This window comes from Monodelphis domestica, chromosome 4 (genome assembly GCF_027887165.1).
Source record: "Monodelphis domestica isolate mMonDom1 chromosome 4, mMonDom1.pri, whole genome shotgun sequence".
NCBI lineage: Eukaryota > Metazoa > Chordata > Mammalia > Didelphimorphia > Didelphidae > Monodelphis > Monodelphis domestica.
In genome coordinates this window covers 431254827-431274027 of record NC_077230.1, presented here as the reverse complement: position 1 = coordinate 431274027, position 19201 = coordinate 431254827, and the positions used below count along the sequence as shown (strand labels likewise).

Sequence of the window (19201 nt, the reverse complement as noted above, 5' to 3'; positions counted from 1 at the left end):
AGAAAGGCTTCATATCAATATTTCAGCAACTTGATCATGGATTTCTGTAATACTTGCTCTTGGCACCTAGGTGGCCTAGATAATGATGTTCTGTACTTGGAGCCATGAGGCCTGAATGCCATTTTGGTCTCTGGCACTTAAATGCTGTGCCTGAACCTATTTCTGCCTCAGTTTTCCCCTCTAGAGAAGGAGGAAATAAGAACATCTACCCCTCAGGGTTGGTGTGACGATTAAATGAGATAATAGCTGTAAAATGCTTTGTAAGACTCCGATCCCTATGGAAATGCCAGCTTTTAAAGTGATTATTCCTTGGTTACAAGCATCATAGTAAAGATAGTTGGTTAAAACATAAAAGGGAGACGATGATGGCTTAGGACCAGTGAAAGCTGGAACCATTCTGAGAATCCTTTCAAACCAAAACACCTGGAGTCACAGAACCAACAAGGGGAAGGAGTGAAGTAACTCTCCTGCAGAGAACAACATGACAGGCAGAAAGGATCTATTTACATCATATAAGGGGAAACCAAAAGCCAAACTGGGCACAGAGGAGTACAGGCAGCTCACCCCCTACTTGCTGCACCAGGTTCTGATTCTGGGCATAAGCCAACTTTGAGACCCCAGGGCCCTGCCTAAACCAACAGCATAACCTCCCACACCCACCCATGAAAACCCTGAGCCCTGGGACAAGTCCCTGGGTCTATAGCACTCAGCCCCTTCAAACCTCTGGGGAAGCCCCCAACCCCAGGGCAAAGTAGCTCCCAGAGCTCTGAGTGCTGCTGCAGCAGTCCCTAGAGGGATTGAATCAGCTACTTTCAGGACTCCTGGCCCACAGGCCATCATACCAATGTATAATGGAAAATCTGTTACCCTAAAAAGGAACTACATTTCCCGGGAGCCCATTGACTTCCTGTCATTGCATACTTCCAGTAGACAGGGGATAAATATTGAATGGGTGGTCCTGCTTGGCCTTTTTGGCATCCTGTCAGCATGGTGACAGCAGTGAGTGGGGATTTGAAATGGCTAATCAGCCACGGGAACTTAGTCTTTATTTTGTATCCTCTTTATTCCTTGATTTCTAATGATCATTAATAAATACCTTAAAATATAATATTTTATTATTGAGATTTAATTTTAATTTTTACACCAACTTGGAAGAGATCAGACCTGAAGGAACCCAGAACTAGCAGCAAGGAAAAACTCAAGTTTAAGAGACTGTCCCCTCTACCCTGAGAACAGAGCCCACCTCTAAGACAGATGTAAAACAAGTCTAGGAAAATGAGGAAATAATAAAAGAAACACCTAACCATAGAAAGTTTTTAGAGAGACCAAGAAGAGAAAAGCACAGACTCGGGTGAGGATTTCAAAGCAGCCACATTCAAAACTTCAAAGAAAAATGGAAATTAGTCTCAAGTGCTAGAAGAGCTCAAAAAGGAATTCAAAGACCAAATAAGAGAGGTATAAGAAAAATGAGAAAAAATAATGAAAGTAATACCAAAAAATAGCTTTAAAGACTTCATTTTGTTTCAAGTCATGTAATTCTTTCCAGATTTTTTTCAACATCATCCTGCCTGTCATTTCTTATAACACAATGAGATTCATAACAATCCTAAAATACAACTTGTTAATCCATTCCCCAATTGATAGACAATACATCAATTTCTCCTTTCTGGAAAACAGCTTAGATGCATGACCAAAGGGCTATGAAACACTATATATCCTTTGAATCAGCACTAACTTTACTAGATTTGTAAACCAAAAAGGGCAAAGATGCATATGTACAAAAATATTAAAAGTAGCTCTTTTTTGGGGAACAAATTTTTGAGAGGTGAAGGGATACTCATCAATTGGGGAACCGTTGAGTAGGATATACTATATGATTTTATTGGAATACAATTATTGTGTTACATGAATTGAAACAGAGTGACATAAGCAGAGCCAAGAAGACACTATGCACAATAAGAGGAATACTGTACATGAACAATTGTGAATACCTTCGTTATTCTCAGAGATACAATGGTCCAAAATAATCCCAGCAACATTGTGATTTTTAAAATGCCATCTGCTTCTAGTGAAAGAACCAGTGGAGTCTGAATCCAGAAAAAGAGTAAATTTTTTTTCACTTTCTTAAATTTTTTAGTTTCCTCCCACAAAATGTTTAATATAGATATTGTTTTATATACATAATTTCACATGTAAAATTAATATGAGATTGCTTACTGTCTGGGAGGAGAAAGAGAGAAAGAGAATTGAAGAGGAAAATTATGTTTAAAATGTTGGGAACTGTTTTTACACATTGCTGGGGAAAATTAAGTTAAATTTGTAAAAATTCCCAGCTTTCTTCTTTCCTTGTACTCTTGGTTGCATTTGTTTTGTTTGTACAACCCTTTCCTTATCCATAAATCTGACTGGTAAACTATTCCACGCTCTCCTAATTTGGTTTACAATATCAACTTTTATCTTCAGATTATCTACTCATATTGGCCTTAGCTTACTTGTTCTGTGAGATGTTGATCTGTTCCCAGACTCTACCAGACCATTTTACAATTTTTCCAGCAGTTTTTGCCAAACAATAAGTTCTTGTTCCAAAAGACTGGATTTTTTGATTTGTCAAACACTAACTTATTATGGTCGTTTACTACAAGGTTTTGTGGACCTAATCTATTCCACAGATGCACCATTTTATTTCTTAGAAAGCACCAGATTGGTTTAACGGTTACTGATTTGTAATACAGTACTCCTAAGGCTACTCACTTCACATTTTTTCATTAATTTCCTTGATATTCTTGGTCTTTTGACCTCCAGATTAATTTCTTAATTATTTTTTCTAACTCTGTAAAATAATTTTTGTTCAGTTTGATTGTTATGGTGCTGCCTACACAGGAGCAATGAATATTTTTAAATTTTTTTCAATCTGACCATTTGAGAAGGGTTTTGTAAGAACATTCATACATTTATTGGGTTTGTCTTGGCAGTTAGACAACTATTTTATCTTATCTGTCATTAATTTAAATGGAATTTCTTTTTGTATCACCTGTTGCCAGGCTTTGTAGTTAATATATAGAAATGCTGATGGTTTCTGTGGGATTCTTTTATATCCTGGAACTGTGCTAAAGTTGTTAATTCTTTCAGGTAATTGTTAGCTAATTTTCTAAAGTGTGCCATTCTTAAGTATGCCATCATATCACCTGCCAAGAGAGTCCCTTGCATAATCTACAGCCTCTTCCTACCTCAGTTTACTCAGTTCTCATGATCTGCTCATCTTCCTACTTTACAAGTTCCAATCGCTTCCTCTTTGTCATTCTCACAGCTGCCACCCAGTACCGGATATTATCACCTCAGTATTTCTCCTCTAGTTGTAATGGCAGGAAAAGGACATCGTGGCGATAAACAGGCATAAAGAATTTTTCTTACCAGGGAAGACCAATGTCCGTCAATTAAAGGGGGAACAGATTATGTAAACTTGCTCATCAATGCTTTGGATTTTCCATTTCTCCAGGACTCATTCCTGGGGAAGAGCTTCCCTTTGTCAATTAGTCTAAATGAGGAGACAACGGAATGTCTTTTTCTTTTGGATTCCAATTCTGAAGATTTCAAAAGCAAAATTAATTTGTGATTTCAGAAAAAGAAATCAGGCAATTCGAGTGTCTGTCTCTCATTCCTAGAATGCAAACCCCTCTGACCTCCATCTCTTACTGTCTCTCATTTCCTTCAATAGACAGCTCAAGTTCCACCTTACACAAGGAACTTTTTTAAGCTTCTCCAGCTCTGCCTCCCAGCTCCTGATGCCTCCATGAAAATTACCATAAGGCTTCTTTGCATGGATCTTATCTACACTTACATCTACATTTTTGAGATTTCCCCTCTGCAGGGTTCAATGGTGAAGGGACGGAATTGTGTGTGTGTGTGTGTGTGTGTGTGTGTGTGTGTGTGTGTGTGTGTGTACACAGATACACGATTCCTCTTCAATAATAAAAATGTAATCAATCCTTGCTACTTAATTGATTATTAAATCTGACCAATGTCAGAATTACTAAGTTCCTGAACTGAAATTTCAGCTCACTTCAGTGGATGGACCTTGAAATCTCTAGTGTTGTTCAAGTTTTCCCGTAGACAATTCATTGCACCAGACAGCCTGATTGGAATTCCGGAACTTAGTTGTTGTTTTTTTTTTTAATTTCAAGGACTTATAAGAAAACCCTTTTAGATCAGTACAAAAGGTTAGTTATTGTGCTGTAGACAGAGAACACAGGACACATAATGGGTCTGAGAGACATCTGTTTCCAAAGAAAAGATAGGAAATTCCAAAACCTGAGCAGGAGGAACCCAGGAGCTGAAATACAGAGGAAAAGGTCGAGCTCAATTTGAACCTGAGCATTAAAAGTCAAAGGACTTACACAGACAGACTTTAGAACTCCCCATTGAAGAGTCCCTTGCCAATTAAACAGAAATCAAATCAGTTTTGTAACAGTCCTGATTGCAAATGATAGATTGAGTAGCATCTCTGAAGTATTGATTCAGACATTTATGGTGTAACAATGGGAGAGGGCAGAAGGATTGTGTTTGAGTCTATGGACTTTGTCTCTGATCCTTGTCCCTCTCTCTGTTTCTCTGTATCAATCTGTGACTGTGTCTATCTCTTTGTCACTGTCTCTGTTTTTCTGTCTCTGTCACTGGATCTGTCTGTCTGTCCCCTTCTCTGTCTTTGTCTGACTCTTTGTCTCTCTCTCTGTTTCTATGTCTGTGTCTGTCTGTCTGTCTGTCTGTCTCTCTTTCCAAAACTGACCTATGTCTCTGTGAGAGCCAGAAGATGGAGGAAGTGTTTTAATATCCCTGTGTACGGGGAAAGACAGCACCAAAGCAGGAAGAGCATTAACAGAGTGTGTGATAACCAAAGAGAATTAAGATTTGGGTGGAATGTAAAGTACAGAGGTCTGTCCAGTGGCCTCTCCGAGGACCCAGAATTTGTCTGCCCAAGTATGACGTCACGGTCTGATAAATGAGGTGAGAGACACCGTGCATTCAGCCCATGTATGCAGGCATCGCACGCAGTGCTCTGCCATAGTACCATGGTACATTTATTATATAGTTTTGGGTACACACACATAACCAATTCTCTACATATGTGACATTCTACAGTTTGATTGGATATTATCAAATCACCTAAACAACACTCTTGTGCTGTTACTCCAACAAAGAATTCTGTGATCATTTACAAGGTTTCTACAACACTCTGTCATAGATATGATTAATGTGAATAAAGCCATTTGTAGGTTATTACGCCTTGACCTGCTGAGAGGATCACTGTGCTTTTGGCCAGCTTTCACTCTCCAGCATAATTGCTTGGGAGATGAACAACAAAACATCTTCCTATCTAGGTGTGAGGACGTCAGGCAGACCAATTTTGGGGTTTTCCTCAATTTACAGGTTCTGTTTTTCTTGTGTTACTTTCAAGTGCCTGGCAATGCTGTTTGGCTTCTGTTCCAACAAATTCACTCGAGTGTGGTAACTGTGGGACAAGATTCATTATAGTCCTCAAGCTTTCAGCTGGTGTTTACTGTAGGGCCTTGGAGCATGTCTTGTGCTTGGGAAAGGAGGGGTCATGGGCAGTAATCTTTGGGCTTTCATTCTGTAATTGCAGTCTTTTGGGGGTAATAACCTGGGGGGCTTAAAGTAGGCTATATATTTATTGATTCTATTAGTATTTGCTCTCATGTTATTTCTCCTGTATTGTAGAGAAAATAATAATCATAGCAAGTCCACTAGTGGGGAAAATTTGGGGAAAGAAGTCACAAAAGGGGAATCAGTGGGGGGCCCTCATTCTGGGCTCTGCTTTGCTGACCTTGCCTCCTTGGACCTTGTCAATCAGTCGGGGTACATTGGCCTCCAGCACTAAAGGACTGGAGGAGGAGTGACAACCAACGATGCTGGAAAGAGAGTTTGGAGTCAGGTTGGCAAGGGCTGACACAGAAGGCTTAACATGTCAAACTCTAAGCTGAGGGGAGCATATGCCCAAATGGCTGCCAAGTCCTCCAAGCCCATTTATTCTGTTTTCTTCTGGTTGAGAACAGTTGCAGCTCCAACAACCAGAGATCCGAGTCCACTTTGACTTCCTCATTAGGATAAGGGAGTGTCAGGCGGGGGCTTTCACTAAGGAGTTTTAGCCAGAGAAAAATCAATCTGTAAAGCCTGATGGCTACTTCCAGAATGGAGTCTTGGCCTCTGCCAGGCAGCACAGCCTCATATTAAACTGCGCCCCTGTGAATCAGCAAAAAGGGGCTGATGGTTGGAAAACACAATGTAGCAAAGGTACCCACATTCATCACCTGGACACCAAGGTGAGTCACGTACACTTTGTAGAGCGTGATGCCACAGCTGATGCAGTAAGCACAAACAAAGATGCTCACCAGCATCAGCACCGTTTCAGTGGCCTTGAGCTCTGGAGATGTCCCTGAGGAGAGGCTCTCGCTGTGAATGTACTGGACTCTCTGATGATGCCTGTCCAGCAGAAAGACTATGTAGCCGCTGGAGCAGACCAAGCCTCCGACAAAAAGGATATCTCGAAGGGAGGGCAGGATAGTAATTCCTTGTGACACCGTTCCCCAGTAGCAGTAAAGGAGATCGAATCCACCTGTGTAACTGCTGTTGTGGCTCCTCGGTCCAGTTACATATAATGGCACATTTATTTCTAGGATCATGTTGAATATCCACAAGGAGACACACGAGGGCCTGATGAGCTTCTGGACTTTGACTTTGGCCAACCTAGAGTTGCTGGGACTAACGGTGACAGCCTGAAAAGCACTCAGGAGGAAGGTGGTCCCAATGGAGAGGCCCCGGCTGACCCTTTGGACGTAAAAGACCATTTTACAGCCTAGGTTTCCCAGTAAGTAACCTTTCTGCAAATAGAAAACACCTTCTGGGAATCCCCTGGAGATGAGCCCTATGATATTAGTCATTGTCAGTTGGGCCAGAATGACATGCATTGGCCTTGCCCTGCAGCTGCTGAACAAAGTGAAGATGTAAAAGCAAAGGAAGGAGTTGCCCAGGACCCCAACTCCAGTCTGAGAAAGGAAGATAACCCCCAGGACGGTGTCCAATACAGACATGGGCTTGGAGGGTGTTATGGAGGCCCCACTGGACATAGCATGAGAGAAGAGATGAAAAGCAATCAAACAATGTCTCATGATGAGGCTCATGATCTCCCTATGAGAGTAGTGATGGATGTACACGATGCAGTGGCAGCTGGCGGCCACATGTGCCTCCAGAATCCTCTAGAGTGGTACATCCCAGCCCCTTCTTCCCAGTCACACAGTCCCGTACACGTCCATGTTCATGGGAACACAATCCTTCTTTCTCTGCCCAGATTTCTCTGCAAAGCCCCACTCTGTAAGAAAAAAGACACTCATGTGATTTACGCTGAAAGTGCCAAGGGAACATGACACAGCAAGGTTACCAGTTCAAGGCCATATTCACCAAATGCTGACTATCAGTGATGAACTATATTAAAAGTGTTGTTTAATGGAATCAGACCTTAAAATTGATCCTAAAAGAGTCTAAACTAAAATCATAAGGGGTATTATAATGTCATTCACTGATGCTAATATTATTTAACTGTCCTCAAATTAAAACTGTGATTATCTGAAGCCTAGTGCTAGCACTAAAATTGATCATTGTAAAGGGGCTGGGGGATTCCTCACTCACAACTCAACTCCCTCTGATCTCCATGGCCAAATACAAAATCCAGGATTCAGTATTCAAAACCCCTTCAGAACCTGCTCCGCTCCTACTTTTCCAGTCTCCTGGCACCTTACTCGCCCTTTCATTCCCTTCGGTGCAGCCACTCAGGGCTCCTTTCTATTCCTGGACAAAGATACTCTATCCCTTGAGTCTGGCCATTTTCACAGTCCATCCTTGGTGCCCAGGAGTATGCCCCTCTTCCCCTCTGCCTCTAGCTTCCATCTAATCTCAACTAAAGTTCCATTGGCCACAAGAAGCTCTTCCCAGGCATCCTTAATACTTCTCCCTGTTGATTATCTTAAAAATATTTTTGCCCATATCTTGTTTGCGTGTTTTAGAGGACTTCTTAATTAGACCGTGCGGTCCATTGGGGCAGGGACTGCCTTTGGCCTTCCTTTATATCCTCTGCAGGCACTAGCGTAGTGCCTGGCACATAATAGGACCATAATAAAAGCTTCCTGATTGACCTACAGAAAGCAGTCAGAGTGGAGGAGTCAAGGATTGGGAGGATTTTGTGGAGAATCAAAAACACGATTTTTTCTCTTTCTGTATATCATATCAATAATTTCATCATAGCTATAGGATGAAGAGGAGACAGTGCAAAGTTCTGAAAAGAAAAACAGAAAGACAGAGACAGAGAGGGAGAAAGAAAGAGGAAGAGACAAGGAGAGAGGAGAGACAGACAAAGAGAGGAAGTGGGGGGGGAGAAGGAAGAGACAGAGACAGAGGAATACAGAGTGAAGGGGGAGTGAGAGAGAGAGGAGAGACACAGAGAGAGACAAAGAGAGGAAGAGAGAGAGAGAGAGAGAGAGAGAGAGAGAGAGAGAGAGAGAGAGAGAGAGAGAGGAAGAGAGAGACAGAGAGAGAGAAAAAACAGAGAGGGAGAGGAAGAAAGAGGAGAGAGAGACAGAGAAGAGAAAGAGAGAAAGAGGAGAGACAGAGAGGAAGAGAAAGAGAAGAAGAGAAAGGAGAGGATCTTTTCTACTTTGTTCCCATGCCTCAACTTGCTTCTTCTGCTGTCTTTGTATCCCCAGTTTATCTCACTGATGAGTTCTCAACCACCTCCATTTTAAGAAAAGGCCCAGACCAGACAACTCTATTAGGATAAGGGTGTGTCAGTTGGGGACTTCCCCAAATATATTTAGTAAAGAAATTTCTCTAGAGGTAAATTCTATTTTCAAACCCTGAGAACTATTCTAAGAATGGAGTTTTGGCCTCTACAAGGGAGCACAGCAGGACTGGAAGATCTGAGTGTTCCTATAAATCAGGGAAAAGGGGCTGATGGTTGGGAAACAGAGTACAGCCAGTGTAGACACAATCACCCCCCAGGCACTAGAATGAATGGCATACACGTTTTACCGAGCAAAGCCACAATTGATACAGTAAGCCAAGACAAAGATGGCCACCAGCAGCAGGATGGTTTGGGTGGCCTTGACCTCAGGAGATGTCCTTGGGGAGAGGCTGGTGCTGTGAAGCTGCCAGACTCTCTGGTGATGTCTCCACAGTAGGAATACTATGTAGCTGCTGGCACCAATCATGCATCCTAGAAAAAGGATGTCTCGAAGGGAGGGCCCCAAATCCAATCTGAGAAAAGAAGATGATCCCCAGGACTGTGTCTAATACAGACATGATCTTGGAGTGTGAAGGAGGCACAGTTGGAGATATGATGAGAGAAGAAAGGAAAGAACATTCAGAAATCTCTCATGGTAGCACAATGAAGGCTCCAAATCCCCTGCGACAGGAGTGATGGATGCTCATGATGCAGTAGCAGCTGGTGGCCCAATGTGCCTTCAGACTCTTCTCAAGGTCCGCATCCTGGCCCCGATGCACACACATGGGCAGCCCCGTCTTCCCAACCATCCATCGCAAGCCCGTACGCATTAATGAGCACACAGTACCTTTTTCTCTCCCTCAGTGTCATCCATGGGCTTTGTAGATATTCCACTTGCCACATCGACGCCCAGTTGTGAAATGATGTGTAACTGGGCTTCCAACTACTGCTGGGTTATTGGGGATAATTCACTCTCTTTGAAGGTCAATTGGACCCTAAGTGGACAGAGAGAATTCTGAGTCAAAGCTTTGGATGTATGAAGAGCTTCTGGTTCTTGAGTAATGACACAGAGAAAGGTAGCAAGCCTTGGGGCAAGTGAGGTCCATCGAGTGCCTCAGTTTCCTGCTTCCCTCCCTAGAGACTTTGGAGACTTCCTCTTTGGGGGAAACTGGTGCTCTCTCTTTTTCAGCTGAGAACTTGCTCCTCTTCCCTTTTGAGCAATCCTTTCCTTTTCTATATCATCCCTGACCACTGGAATTCTATTTGAAAGCCCATTGCCCTCCAGAGCTCAAAATGATACCAATTATTACAGAAGGAGCAGGCCCTAGCAGGGCCCAACCACAGATCCCTGAGACCAGAGCCAGAAGGAGCCTTCCTAAAGGGCCTAGTGAGTGGGGAGGAGAGAGGCAGGAACTCAGGAACTGGGCCAGGACTGGGATCCCGGTTAAGCAGGCACTAAGAATCTCCAAGGACAAGATAGCTGGATCTCTAGAAGAGGACCAAAGAGAAAGCTCTTCTGCCCACTGAACCATTTAGACACAGCAGCTAAGTATCCATGGCAAGGCGAGCCCATTGACTCTGGGGTCTCAACTACATTCAGAGGCAATTTAATTGAATTAAACAATCAGGCATCAGGGTGACCAAAGACTGGATAATTCTTTGAGCCAATGAGAGGTGTCAGACACTGCCCTGTGCTCTGGTCAATTTTTTATCAAAAGGCTCTTGGGTATGTTCTGTTGTTTGACCTTTAGGGACACTAGTGGAGGTCCACGATCCCAGAAACCGCCCCCAAAACTTCTGGGGAGCTCTGTAAGGACTGGACAGTGAATTTGCCTCCCTCCCATGATCCTCTCTGATTATACTCCATTTCACTTGGCAGAAGCCCAAAAGGACCAGGTGAAGCACTGGGGGGCCCTGCCCTCCTTTAATCAGCATCCCAAAAGACCAATATGTTCTTTTTTCTTTTCTTCCCAACTCAGAAGTAGGATTTGATGAATTGGATAGGCACATAGTCAGAGCAATGGGGCAGGGGCTTCCTGCTCCCTGAAGTAAAGCACTGGAAAGAGTGTGGGGCCTAGAATTAGAACTAGTTCTAACCCAGCCTCAGACAATTGCTAGTTGTGTGACCCTGGACAAGTCACCTATCCACAGTGTGCCTCAGTTACCTTATCTGTAAAATGAAGATAATACTACCTGTCCAGGTAACAGTTATAGGGATCATTCTAATAATTGCAAAGCCCACAGTACAGCGTTAGCACAAACCTTGCACTATATGATGGTAGCTATCATTCTACAGCACTCATTGTCCTAGGTGGGCTCTGAGCAACCTTGGAGCAAAAGGGGCCTAGCATGAAAGAACCAGCACTACTTTGGATGGTGAACCTGAGTCAATACAGGACCAGTCAGGGCTGGAGCTGGACCTTCTGTCACCAAACTGAAGAATACTGAGAGAAGGCAGAGCCCTTCGTACCCCTGCTCTGCAATACCTGTAGCGTAGGCCAGGAGCTCAAAGGGTGAAACCCACAGGCTGAGATGCCAGGAAATAAATGGCAGGCACAGTCTAATGGCCGGCCATAGTACAGTCTCCTAGGCTCAGGAGGAGAGAACCTAGCCCAAAGGAGGTGTTCAGTGACACACACTCTCATACACTCACACACACTCACACGTTCTCATACTCACACACACAGTCACACATTCATTTTCACTCACACTCACATTTCACACTCCTACACACTCATTCTCATACTCACACATATTCTAGCACTCTTACACACTCACACATTTTCACACTCATACTCACTCATACATTCTCACACTCATATTCACACATTCTCACACTCACAGATTTTCACACCCAATCACACTCATTCTCACACTCACACATATTCTAGCACTCTTACACTCACATATTTTCACACTCACACTCACATTCTCACACACACTCACATTCTCTCTCTCACACACACACACAGACTCTCATCCAGATGTAGAACCCATAGCCACACGCATCCACCCACACACTCAGATACAGTGGCAGTCCGTGTCCCTCACACTCAGAGATATCTACAAGCTCAGGCACACACACACTCACCTTCTCACCCATGCACACGTACTTACATATTCATATACATGGACACTCAGAATCTCACTCACCCTCCTCCAAAGCCTGTGCCATATTGCCACAGTTAGACAAAGGAAACTCATGCTGATCTAGCCTGGGCAGGCAAGAATTGTGTCTGCGTCACAAAGGGCTCAGACGCCTGCTGTAAGTCAGCTGAAGAGTTTGAATGAGATCCTGGAGGCCAGAAGCCCAGGTCAGGACTGTAGGCCCCGGCAAAAACACCTTCTATTTTTCGAGTGGGCGTCACGCTCAGCTGGTAACTTGGGAGAACACCAGAGGAACCCTGGAGGCTCAGAGCTGGGCTGGGAAATGGAAGTGAAATCAGATTTGGACTCAAACGGCCACTGGACCGGGGGCTAGAAAGGAAGGCAGGCTCTTAGCCTGCAGAGGACCTGTATGGGAGCCAGGCAGCCTCCTCTCTCTTCTCTGCATCTTCTCAGCTAGCTGACAGCCCACTGGGTGGGCGTGGAGGCTCTATTTGAGCATCCCACTAGGAGGCAGTTCCTGAAGGGACTGTGTCAGGACGCAGGAGTCCAGGTACCCAGCTGGCTTCCAGGGCAGTGACACAGGAGCCAGAAGTCCAGGTGCTGAGCTCATCACTGGGCACTTGCTCTTGGGAAGCAGATGGGGAAGGGAATTTCCTAGGACACACGTCTTGCTGGCTGCGTCTCCAATGCACACCTGACACAGGGGCCTGGCTTGGCTTGGGGATAGGATTGGCCAAAAAGTCAGGGATCACCCCAGACTGTTGCCAAAGGGATGAAAGTGATGCCTGTCAGGACCCAAGTGTGGGAGAATCTTCCTTAAGCACACAAGCCCGTCTCAGCCATCTATGCAGCCCACTGTAGACAAGGTGAGGGCCACCACAGGCCTTTTCTCCTACAGCATTCCGAGATGGAAGAGGCCTTGTGGATGATCCACATTTCAGTGAGGAGGAAGCTTAAGCCTCGAGAGAGGAAATATGTCACTTGGGGCCTTTGAATACAGTAGAATACAGTAGAATGACCTCAGGAGGCACCCAGTTCAATGAAGATCTTGCTGAATCCATTGTGACATGCTTCCTCCTGGTCTCTGCTGGAAGCTTCCGCTGAGGACCTCAGTGGGTTAGAATAGAGCCTCAGTTCACCTCCAGAGATACCATCCCACACTGGTACAGCTCTCATTGCTGTGGAACGTTTCCCAAATGAGCTTAGATCATACCATGGCCCAATCCCGATGGTCAGTGCCATATGATCGCTCTTCAGGACTTTCCTTTGGCTTGTCCTCTAGCAGATCCTTCCCTCCAGCAACCCTCAGGGCTTGCCTTGAGCCCTCTTCCCTTTCCCCTCTGGTGCTGGTGTATTTAGTCCCCTCTCCTCACTGATGCTTCTCACAGGTTCCTCTTCCAGTCTCTTCACTGCCCTCCATTCTGCATCTCGAACTGCCTTTCAGACATCGTGAATGGGATGTCCAGGAGACATCTTCAAATCAACATGTCTGAAAATGAGCCCATTCTATCCCCCAAGCCTTCACCCCCTCCAAGCTTCCCTGTTACTTCCGAGGGCACCCCTCTCTCTCCCTGGCCGGGGCGGACACCTCGGCACCATCCTCCCACTTTCCCTGTCTGTCCTCCCTTGGGGCGCCAAAGGTATCTTCCTCAAGCACAGTTTAGACCCTGTCACCGCCCATATTCCATCATGGGCTTCCTAGAACCCCCAAGATCAGGCAGAAGAGCACCTGTTTGGTGTTCAACATCGCTCACAAACCTCTGTCCCCCCTTCCCACCTCCCTCTGCCTTAGATCACCCTACAGACATACACACACGCCCATTCCTCCTAGATCCAGAGACTCTGGCCTCCTTGCTGGTCCCCCACAAGACTCAGACCTCTCCTGTCTGGGCATTTTCTCCGACTGTCCTCTTGGCCGGGGATGCTCTCTCAGAGTCAACTTCTCCTCTTGCCTTGCTTCCAGTCCTGACCAAATTTCCACATTGCACACAGAGGCTTTCCCATTCCTTCTCATTTCTAATGCTTGCCTTCCCTTGACAGTTTTCCTTCATGAATATGGGTTTGCTGGGCTTCCCCATTACTCTGTGAGCTCCTAAAGGATCTGGATGACCTTTTGCCTATCTTTGTCATCCCAGGGATTAGCACACAGTAGGCACTTCATAAATGCTTACCCATGAACACACCCCCTGATTGTTCTCTGGCCTGTTGCAACTGCTCCTCGAGGTGCCCTATAATAGAGAAAGTGTCAGGGAAGAACTGGGTTCAAATCCCCTTTCAAGAATGCTCTCTGCATGCTATTACCCGATCCCAGTAGGTCTCAGAGCCCCACCTGGCCCCATCTGTAACCCAAGCACCAGAGTATCCTTAGGGGTTCTCCCTCCTGGTCTCTGCAAACCAATGGGATCATGCAGGCCAGCGGCTTCACAGGGAGAGCTCCTATTGCTCCATAGGAAGGCACCCTGGCAAGAAGAGAGGTGCCCCGAGTTCCCCCTTCCCTACAAATGCCTCAGCTCCCCTTGCCCAGGTATTCTCCAGGCTAGCCCACATCAGTTTCCACATGGCTTCCCTAAAGCGAGGCTCCTGGAACTGAGCACAGAGCCCTGGCTTATTGGGGGTACCCACTAAGAGAAGAATGCACAGCAGCCATTGCCAGTCCCCTTCACTACGCTGGGCCCCTGATGGGGCAGGCCAGGAGAGTAGGACTCCTGCAGTGTCTCTCAGGGGCCTGTTCTATTGGAATTGCCCTGGAGCCCCCGTGCCCACCCAGTGCCCTGGAGCTGGCTCTCTCGTCCTCTGTGTGTCTCATGGAGAGCCTGGCTCTCTGGCCGGGCGATGGCCTTTTCTGCCATGAGGAAGCATCCCTTTCAGTTTGGCCCATTCTCCCCGGCTGTTGAAACTGTCTTCTGGGATTGCTGCCTCTCCAAACGTGGCAATGCTGTCTCTGCAGACTTGTTCATCGCTAGTGTCTAAACTGCCACCATGGGGGGCAGCTGGGTAGCTCAGTGGATGGAGAGTCCAGTCTAGAGATGGGAGGTCCTGGGTTCAAATCTGGCCGCAGACACTTGCCAGCTGTGTGACCCTGGGCAAGTCCCCAAACCCCACTGTCTAGCCCTTCCCACTCTTCTGCCTGGGAACCAATACACAGTATTGACTCCAAGATGAAAGGTGAGGGTTTAATAAAAATAAATAAATACAAATAAAAAGCCACAGTGAAGACCTGCGTCTAGGGGGTCAGATATTTTTGAGTGGGTTCTTTTGGGCTGGGCCCTCACCCAGTTCCAAATCCAGGCAATGGGCTAATCTTTCCCTGGATCTCAGCTGAGGCCTCATGCTAGCTGGGACATTGATCGGGGCACGGATTCCTGAAAAGCGAAGAGGGGCTACACTGGTTTGCTCCAGCCAATCTCTTGAGAGAAGAGTGCCATGAGAGTGCCGGGCTCTGAAGGGAGTCTCAGAAAGGGCGTCCCCTGGAGGTCACGTAAGGCAACCACAAAGGTGGACAACATCCCGCAGAGCGAGGGGAAAGCCTTCCCATGCGGCTCCCTTCCTGGGATGGGTCTGAGCTGCCCCCGCAGCAGCCTTGCCTAGGCTGAGGTCACCCAGGTGCCCTGAACTGCCTGGAGGCCCCCCGAAAGCAGACACCAACACTCACCTGGCCCCCATCTGGGTGCCAATGAAGAAGGCTGCGTGTGATCCATCCCAGCCCTGGGAAGACCTTCTGAGCTGAACTTAAAGGCACTGTGTGGCTGAGCTCATCTCCCTCCAGAGCAGCCATTATCGTGTCACCTGGCACGTCTCATTAAGGACTCGGTGGTGTCTAGGCACATGAGGAACTCTGGCCTCGGGCCAGCCTGAGCAGTAATGAGCCCCGAGTCATGGGAGCCGCAGCCAGTAGCTGTAGCAGCAGCCAGTAGCTGCGGCAGCTGAGACAGAAACTTTTTGTGGTCCTTCGTAGGGTCTGAGTAAGAGCCAGCGTGACCAAGCGGGCAGCCCCAGGGGGGGAGCAAGGCTGTTTGCTACTGTCCGCTGGGCCTCAGCCAGCCTCCTGGGAGCTGGGCCTCTTGCCGTGGCCCCCACCCAGAAGGTGTTCCACCCCGTCACCTCATGGCCTGAAGGGCCATTTAACCTCCCTCCGGATCACTCTCTCCATTCTGAGACTGATCTAGAGCCTGGGGTTCTAGAAGGGAGCCGTCCTCCCCAGGCAGATGGGACAGCTGTCCCGCAGCATGATCAGGCCTGTTTGGGGAGGGACATGCCAGGGGCTACCTCTGGACTTCCCCCTTCTGCTTCAACCTGCTGGGCTGGGCTGGGCCAAACACTGGCTCTTGTCCCAAAGCTGCTTCTCCGCCATGTCTCCTCGGCTGAAGATCCCCCTCAGGGCTCCAGGTAGGGTGGAGGCTGCCCCGCTGGACTCCTGGTTTCTCCTCACTGGTGTGACACAGATGCATCCAGCTGGCTGGCCTTCCTTGGGACTGCCTACAAGTCTGATGGCTTCTGGTCTGCAGAAACTAGCACAGGGCAGAGTGGAGGCACATGCGGAGAGGAGACCTCCACTGGCCACCCTCAATCAATCTTCCTGAACTCAAAGACTTTCATTCTGATTTGGGCGTCTCCTGCCAGTTTTTAAGGAGCTCGGCTACCACAAGTATGTAAGGTAGGAGATGCAGGGGGAAATCGAGCAGTTCTCAAGAGAAGAGAAGCTCCTTTCAAGGAAGTGCATTGACTGTGGACCTACTCAGCTTTTAAGATTCAAATCTCACCTCAGACCCTTCCTAGCTTTGTGACCCTGGATAAGTCACTTAACTTTGTTTGCTTCCTTTCCTCATCTGGATACTAAGCTGAATAGATAAAGATCAAACCAGCAGTATCTTTGCCAAGAACACTCCAGATTGGGTCACAATGAGCTTGATATGACTGAAACAACTGAAAACCCTCCCCAGCATAACGAAATATTTGGGGTATTCATCATAAAATATTGGCTCCATCCTAACCTTTCTGGTTGCTAAAATTGTGTTACACGTGTTCAGCTGAAACATTTAAATTATGACTCCAATGAGGCTAGTAAGGAATCATATTAGACATTAAAAAATTAAATTATTTTTGTTGATGTTTTCTTTTTCTTACATCCTCAGTTATTCAGTGGTCTTCTCTCTCCCCTTCCCAGACTTCTCATAAGATAAATAGTATATTTAGAGAGGAAAATATCAGCCCAACTGATACACTGAAAAAAAGTAAAATGTTTGCAACATATAATGCCTTGACACCTCACCCTTCCTTGAAAGGGAGCCTGGGGATATTTTCTCCCCTCTTCATTTCAGTACTGCTAGATTTTTCATTGCATTCACTTTTTAAAAAATTAATATCAAATTTTATTTTTATTTTTTATTTTGGAAATTTTTATTTAATTAATGGAGAATATTTTTCCATGGTTACAAGATTCACATTCTTTCCCTGCCCTCCCCCACCCCTCCTCTTGTAGCCAATGAGCAATTGCACTGGGTTTTACATGTATCTTTGATCAAGACCCATTTCCAGGTTGTTAATATTCATAATAGGGTGATCGTTTAGAGTCTACCTCCCCAGTCATATCCCCATCGACCCATGTGATCAGGCAGTTGTTTTTCTTCTGTTTCTGCTCCCCCAGTTCTTCCTCTGGATGTGGATATCGTTCTTTCTCATAAGTCTCTCCGAATTGACCCGGGTCATTGCATTGCTGCTAGTAGCAAAGTCAGTTAGATTTGATCCTGCTACAATGTATCCATCTTTGTGTACAATGATTAAAATATTCCAGAAACTGGTTTGAGGGTCAGAATATCAACTTATGAATTAGACAAGCATTCAGCCAATGCATTAGCATAGCATCAAATCAATGAGCTTAGCAGTACTTAGTAACCTCATGGTGTGAAGATGGGATGGACTCTCCCCTTGCCCAATTGTAGATTTAATCACCAGAAGCGAGGGCGCCCCACTTATCCTTCAGTGTGAGGAGCTCTGCGACCCACGTGTGCAATAGCGGGTGACAAACCAGAAACCTACTGAGTGCCCCCTGGACAGCCCTAAGCAAAGCTCTAACTGCAATTGGCCCACATAAAGTGGAAGGAAGGCACAGGAAGTAATGAAAGGAAGGTCTTTAAAAGTGGCAAGAACTTCCTGTGACCATCTCTTTCACCTGGGATCGTGACCTTGAAGGAACTCCAGCTCAGGCTCTCAGGCTGCTCTCAGACTGCTCCCTTAGAACTGCCATGTGAGTGAGTGAAAAAGGCTGACTCCCTTCCCTGGCTTTCTGGACGTTCTAGTCTCCAGAGAGGCCCCTCAACTTGGAAGAGACCTTGTGGCTAAAACCCTTGATTGATTTACCTCACGGCTCCCCTTTGTTGGGGCCTCTGAAGCCCTGCCTGGTTTGGACCAGGCCAAAGTAATTATCTACTATCCCTCTCTCTCCCCCCCCTCTCTCTTTCTCTCTCTCTCCTCTTCTCTCTCTGTCTCTGTCTCTCTCTCCCTCTCTCTCTTCCCCCCTCTCTCTCTCTCTCTCTCTCTCTCTCTCTCTCTCTCTCTCTCTCTCTCTCTCTTTCTCCCTCCCTCTCTCCCCCCCCATCCTTATTTTCACTCGTTCACTCTATTTTGTAAATGAATTGCTATAAAGTCATTCTGGCTTGGGACAACCACATTGTTAAATATTTAGTCCAAGCTTCTAATTTTTACCCCTTACAATGGGAATCGCCAAGACTTTTGCCATTCTTTATATGGCTTCTCTGGGAATTATTTTTTTGCAAGCAAGAATTATTGGCAACAGAGTTCCTTCTCTGGATATTTCTCATCTCTGGATGTTTCTCATCAGGCAACCACAGTTCCCGGGAGCCCAAAGATGGTGCTACATTGCTGCCTAATCTGGGCTTTCTTGCAGTCGAAATCTAGGGGAAGACTAGAGAACTCGGTCCGACCTCTCTGGGGAAGCTGACTCTTTCCATGGCTCTACATAAAGCTACCTCGTGGTCGGGTATTTGGGAAGGAATCTGTGTTTCTCTAAGTAAATGGTGCCCAACTGCTGTCCATCCTTGAAATGCTGAGTGATGCCTGTCTGGCTGACTGCCTGGCACGAAGAGGGAAGGTGCGGCAAGTGGCTCCCAGTGAGACTTCAGATGCTTTCTTAAAAAGAATTTTATTCATTTGTCTTTTAAATATTTTCCATGTCAACATGATTGATTTCCTCTCCCTCCCCTTTTCCTCTCCCCCCCCCCCAGCCAACAAGCAGTTCCCCTGGGTGGTACAAACGTTGTCACTTGAAACCTATTTCCCTGTCATTCATTT

General features: G+C 46.2%; 1 protein-coding gene and 1 pseudogene across 3 annotated transcripts; both read right to left on the bottom strand.

Moving 5' to 3' along the window:
* Positions 1-4128: 4128 nt before the first annotated feature.
* monDomV1R1244 (vomeronasal 1 receptor monDomV1R1244) lies at positions 4129-13967 on the bottom strand. Of its 3 annotated transcripts, none has more exons than XM_056825089.1 (3): positions 13771-13967; positions 9633-9780; positions 4129-7381 (listed from the first exon to the last, which is right to left on the bottom strand). In XM_056825089.1, the coding sequence occupies exon 3, from the start codon at positions 7191-7193 to the stop codon at positions 6243-6245; it is 951 nt and encodes a 316-aa protein (XP_056681067.1). In that variant the 5' UTR covers positions 7194-7381; positions 9633-9780; positions 13771-13967; the 3' UTR covers positions 4129-6242.
* Positions 8952-9272, bottom strand: monDomV1R-ps1215 (vomeronasal 1 receptor monDomV1R-ps1215 pseudogene; annotated as a pseudogene).
* Positions 13968-19201: the final 5234 nt, after the last annotated feature.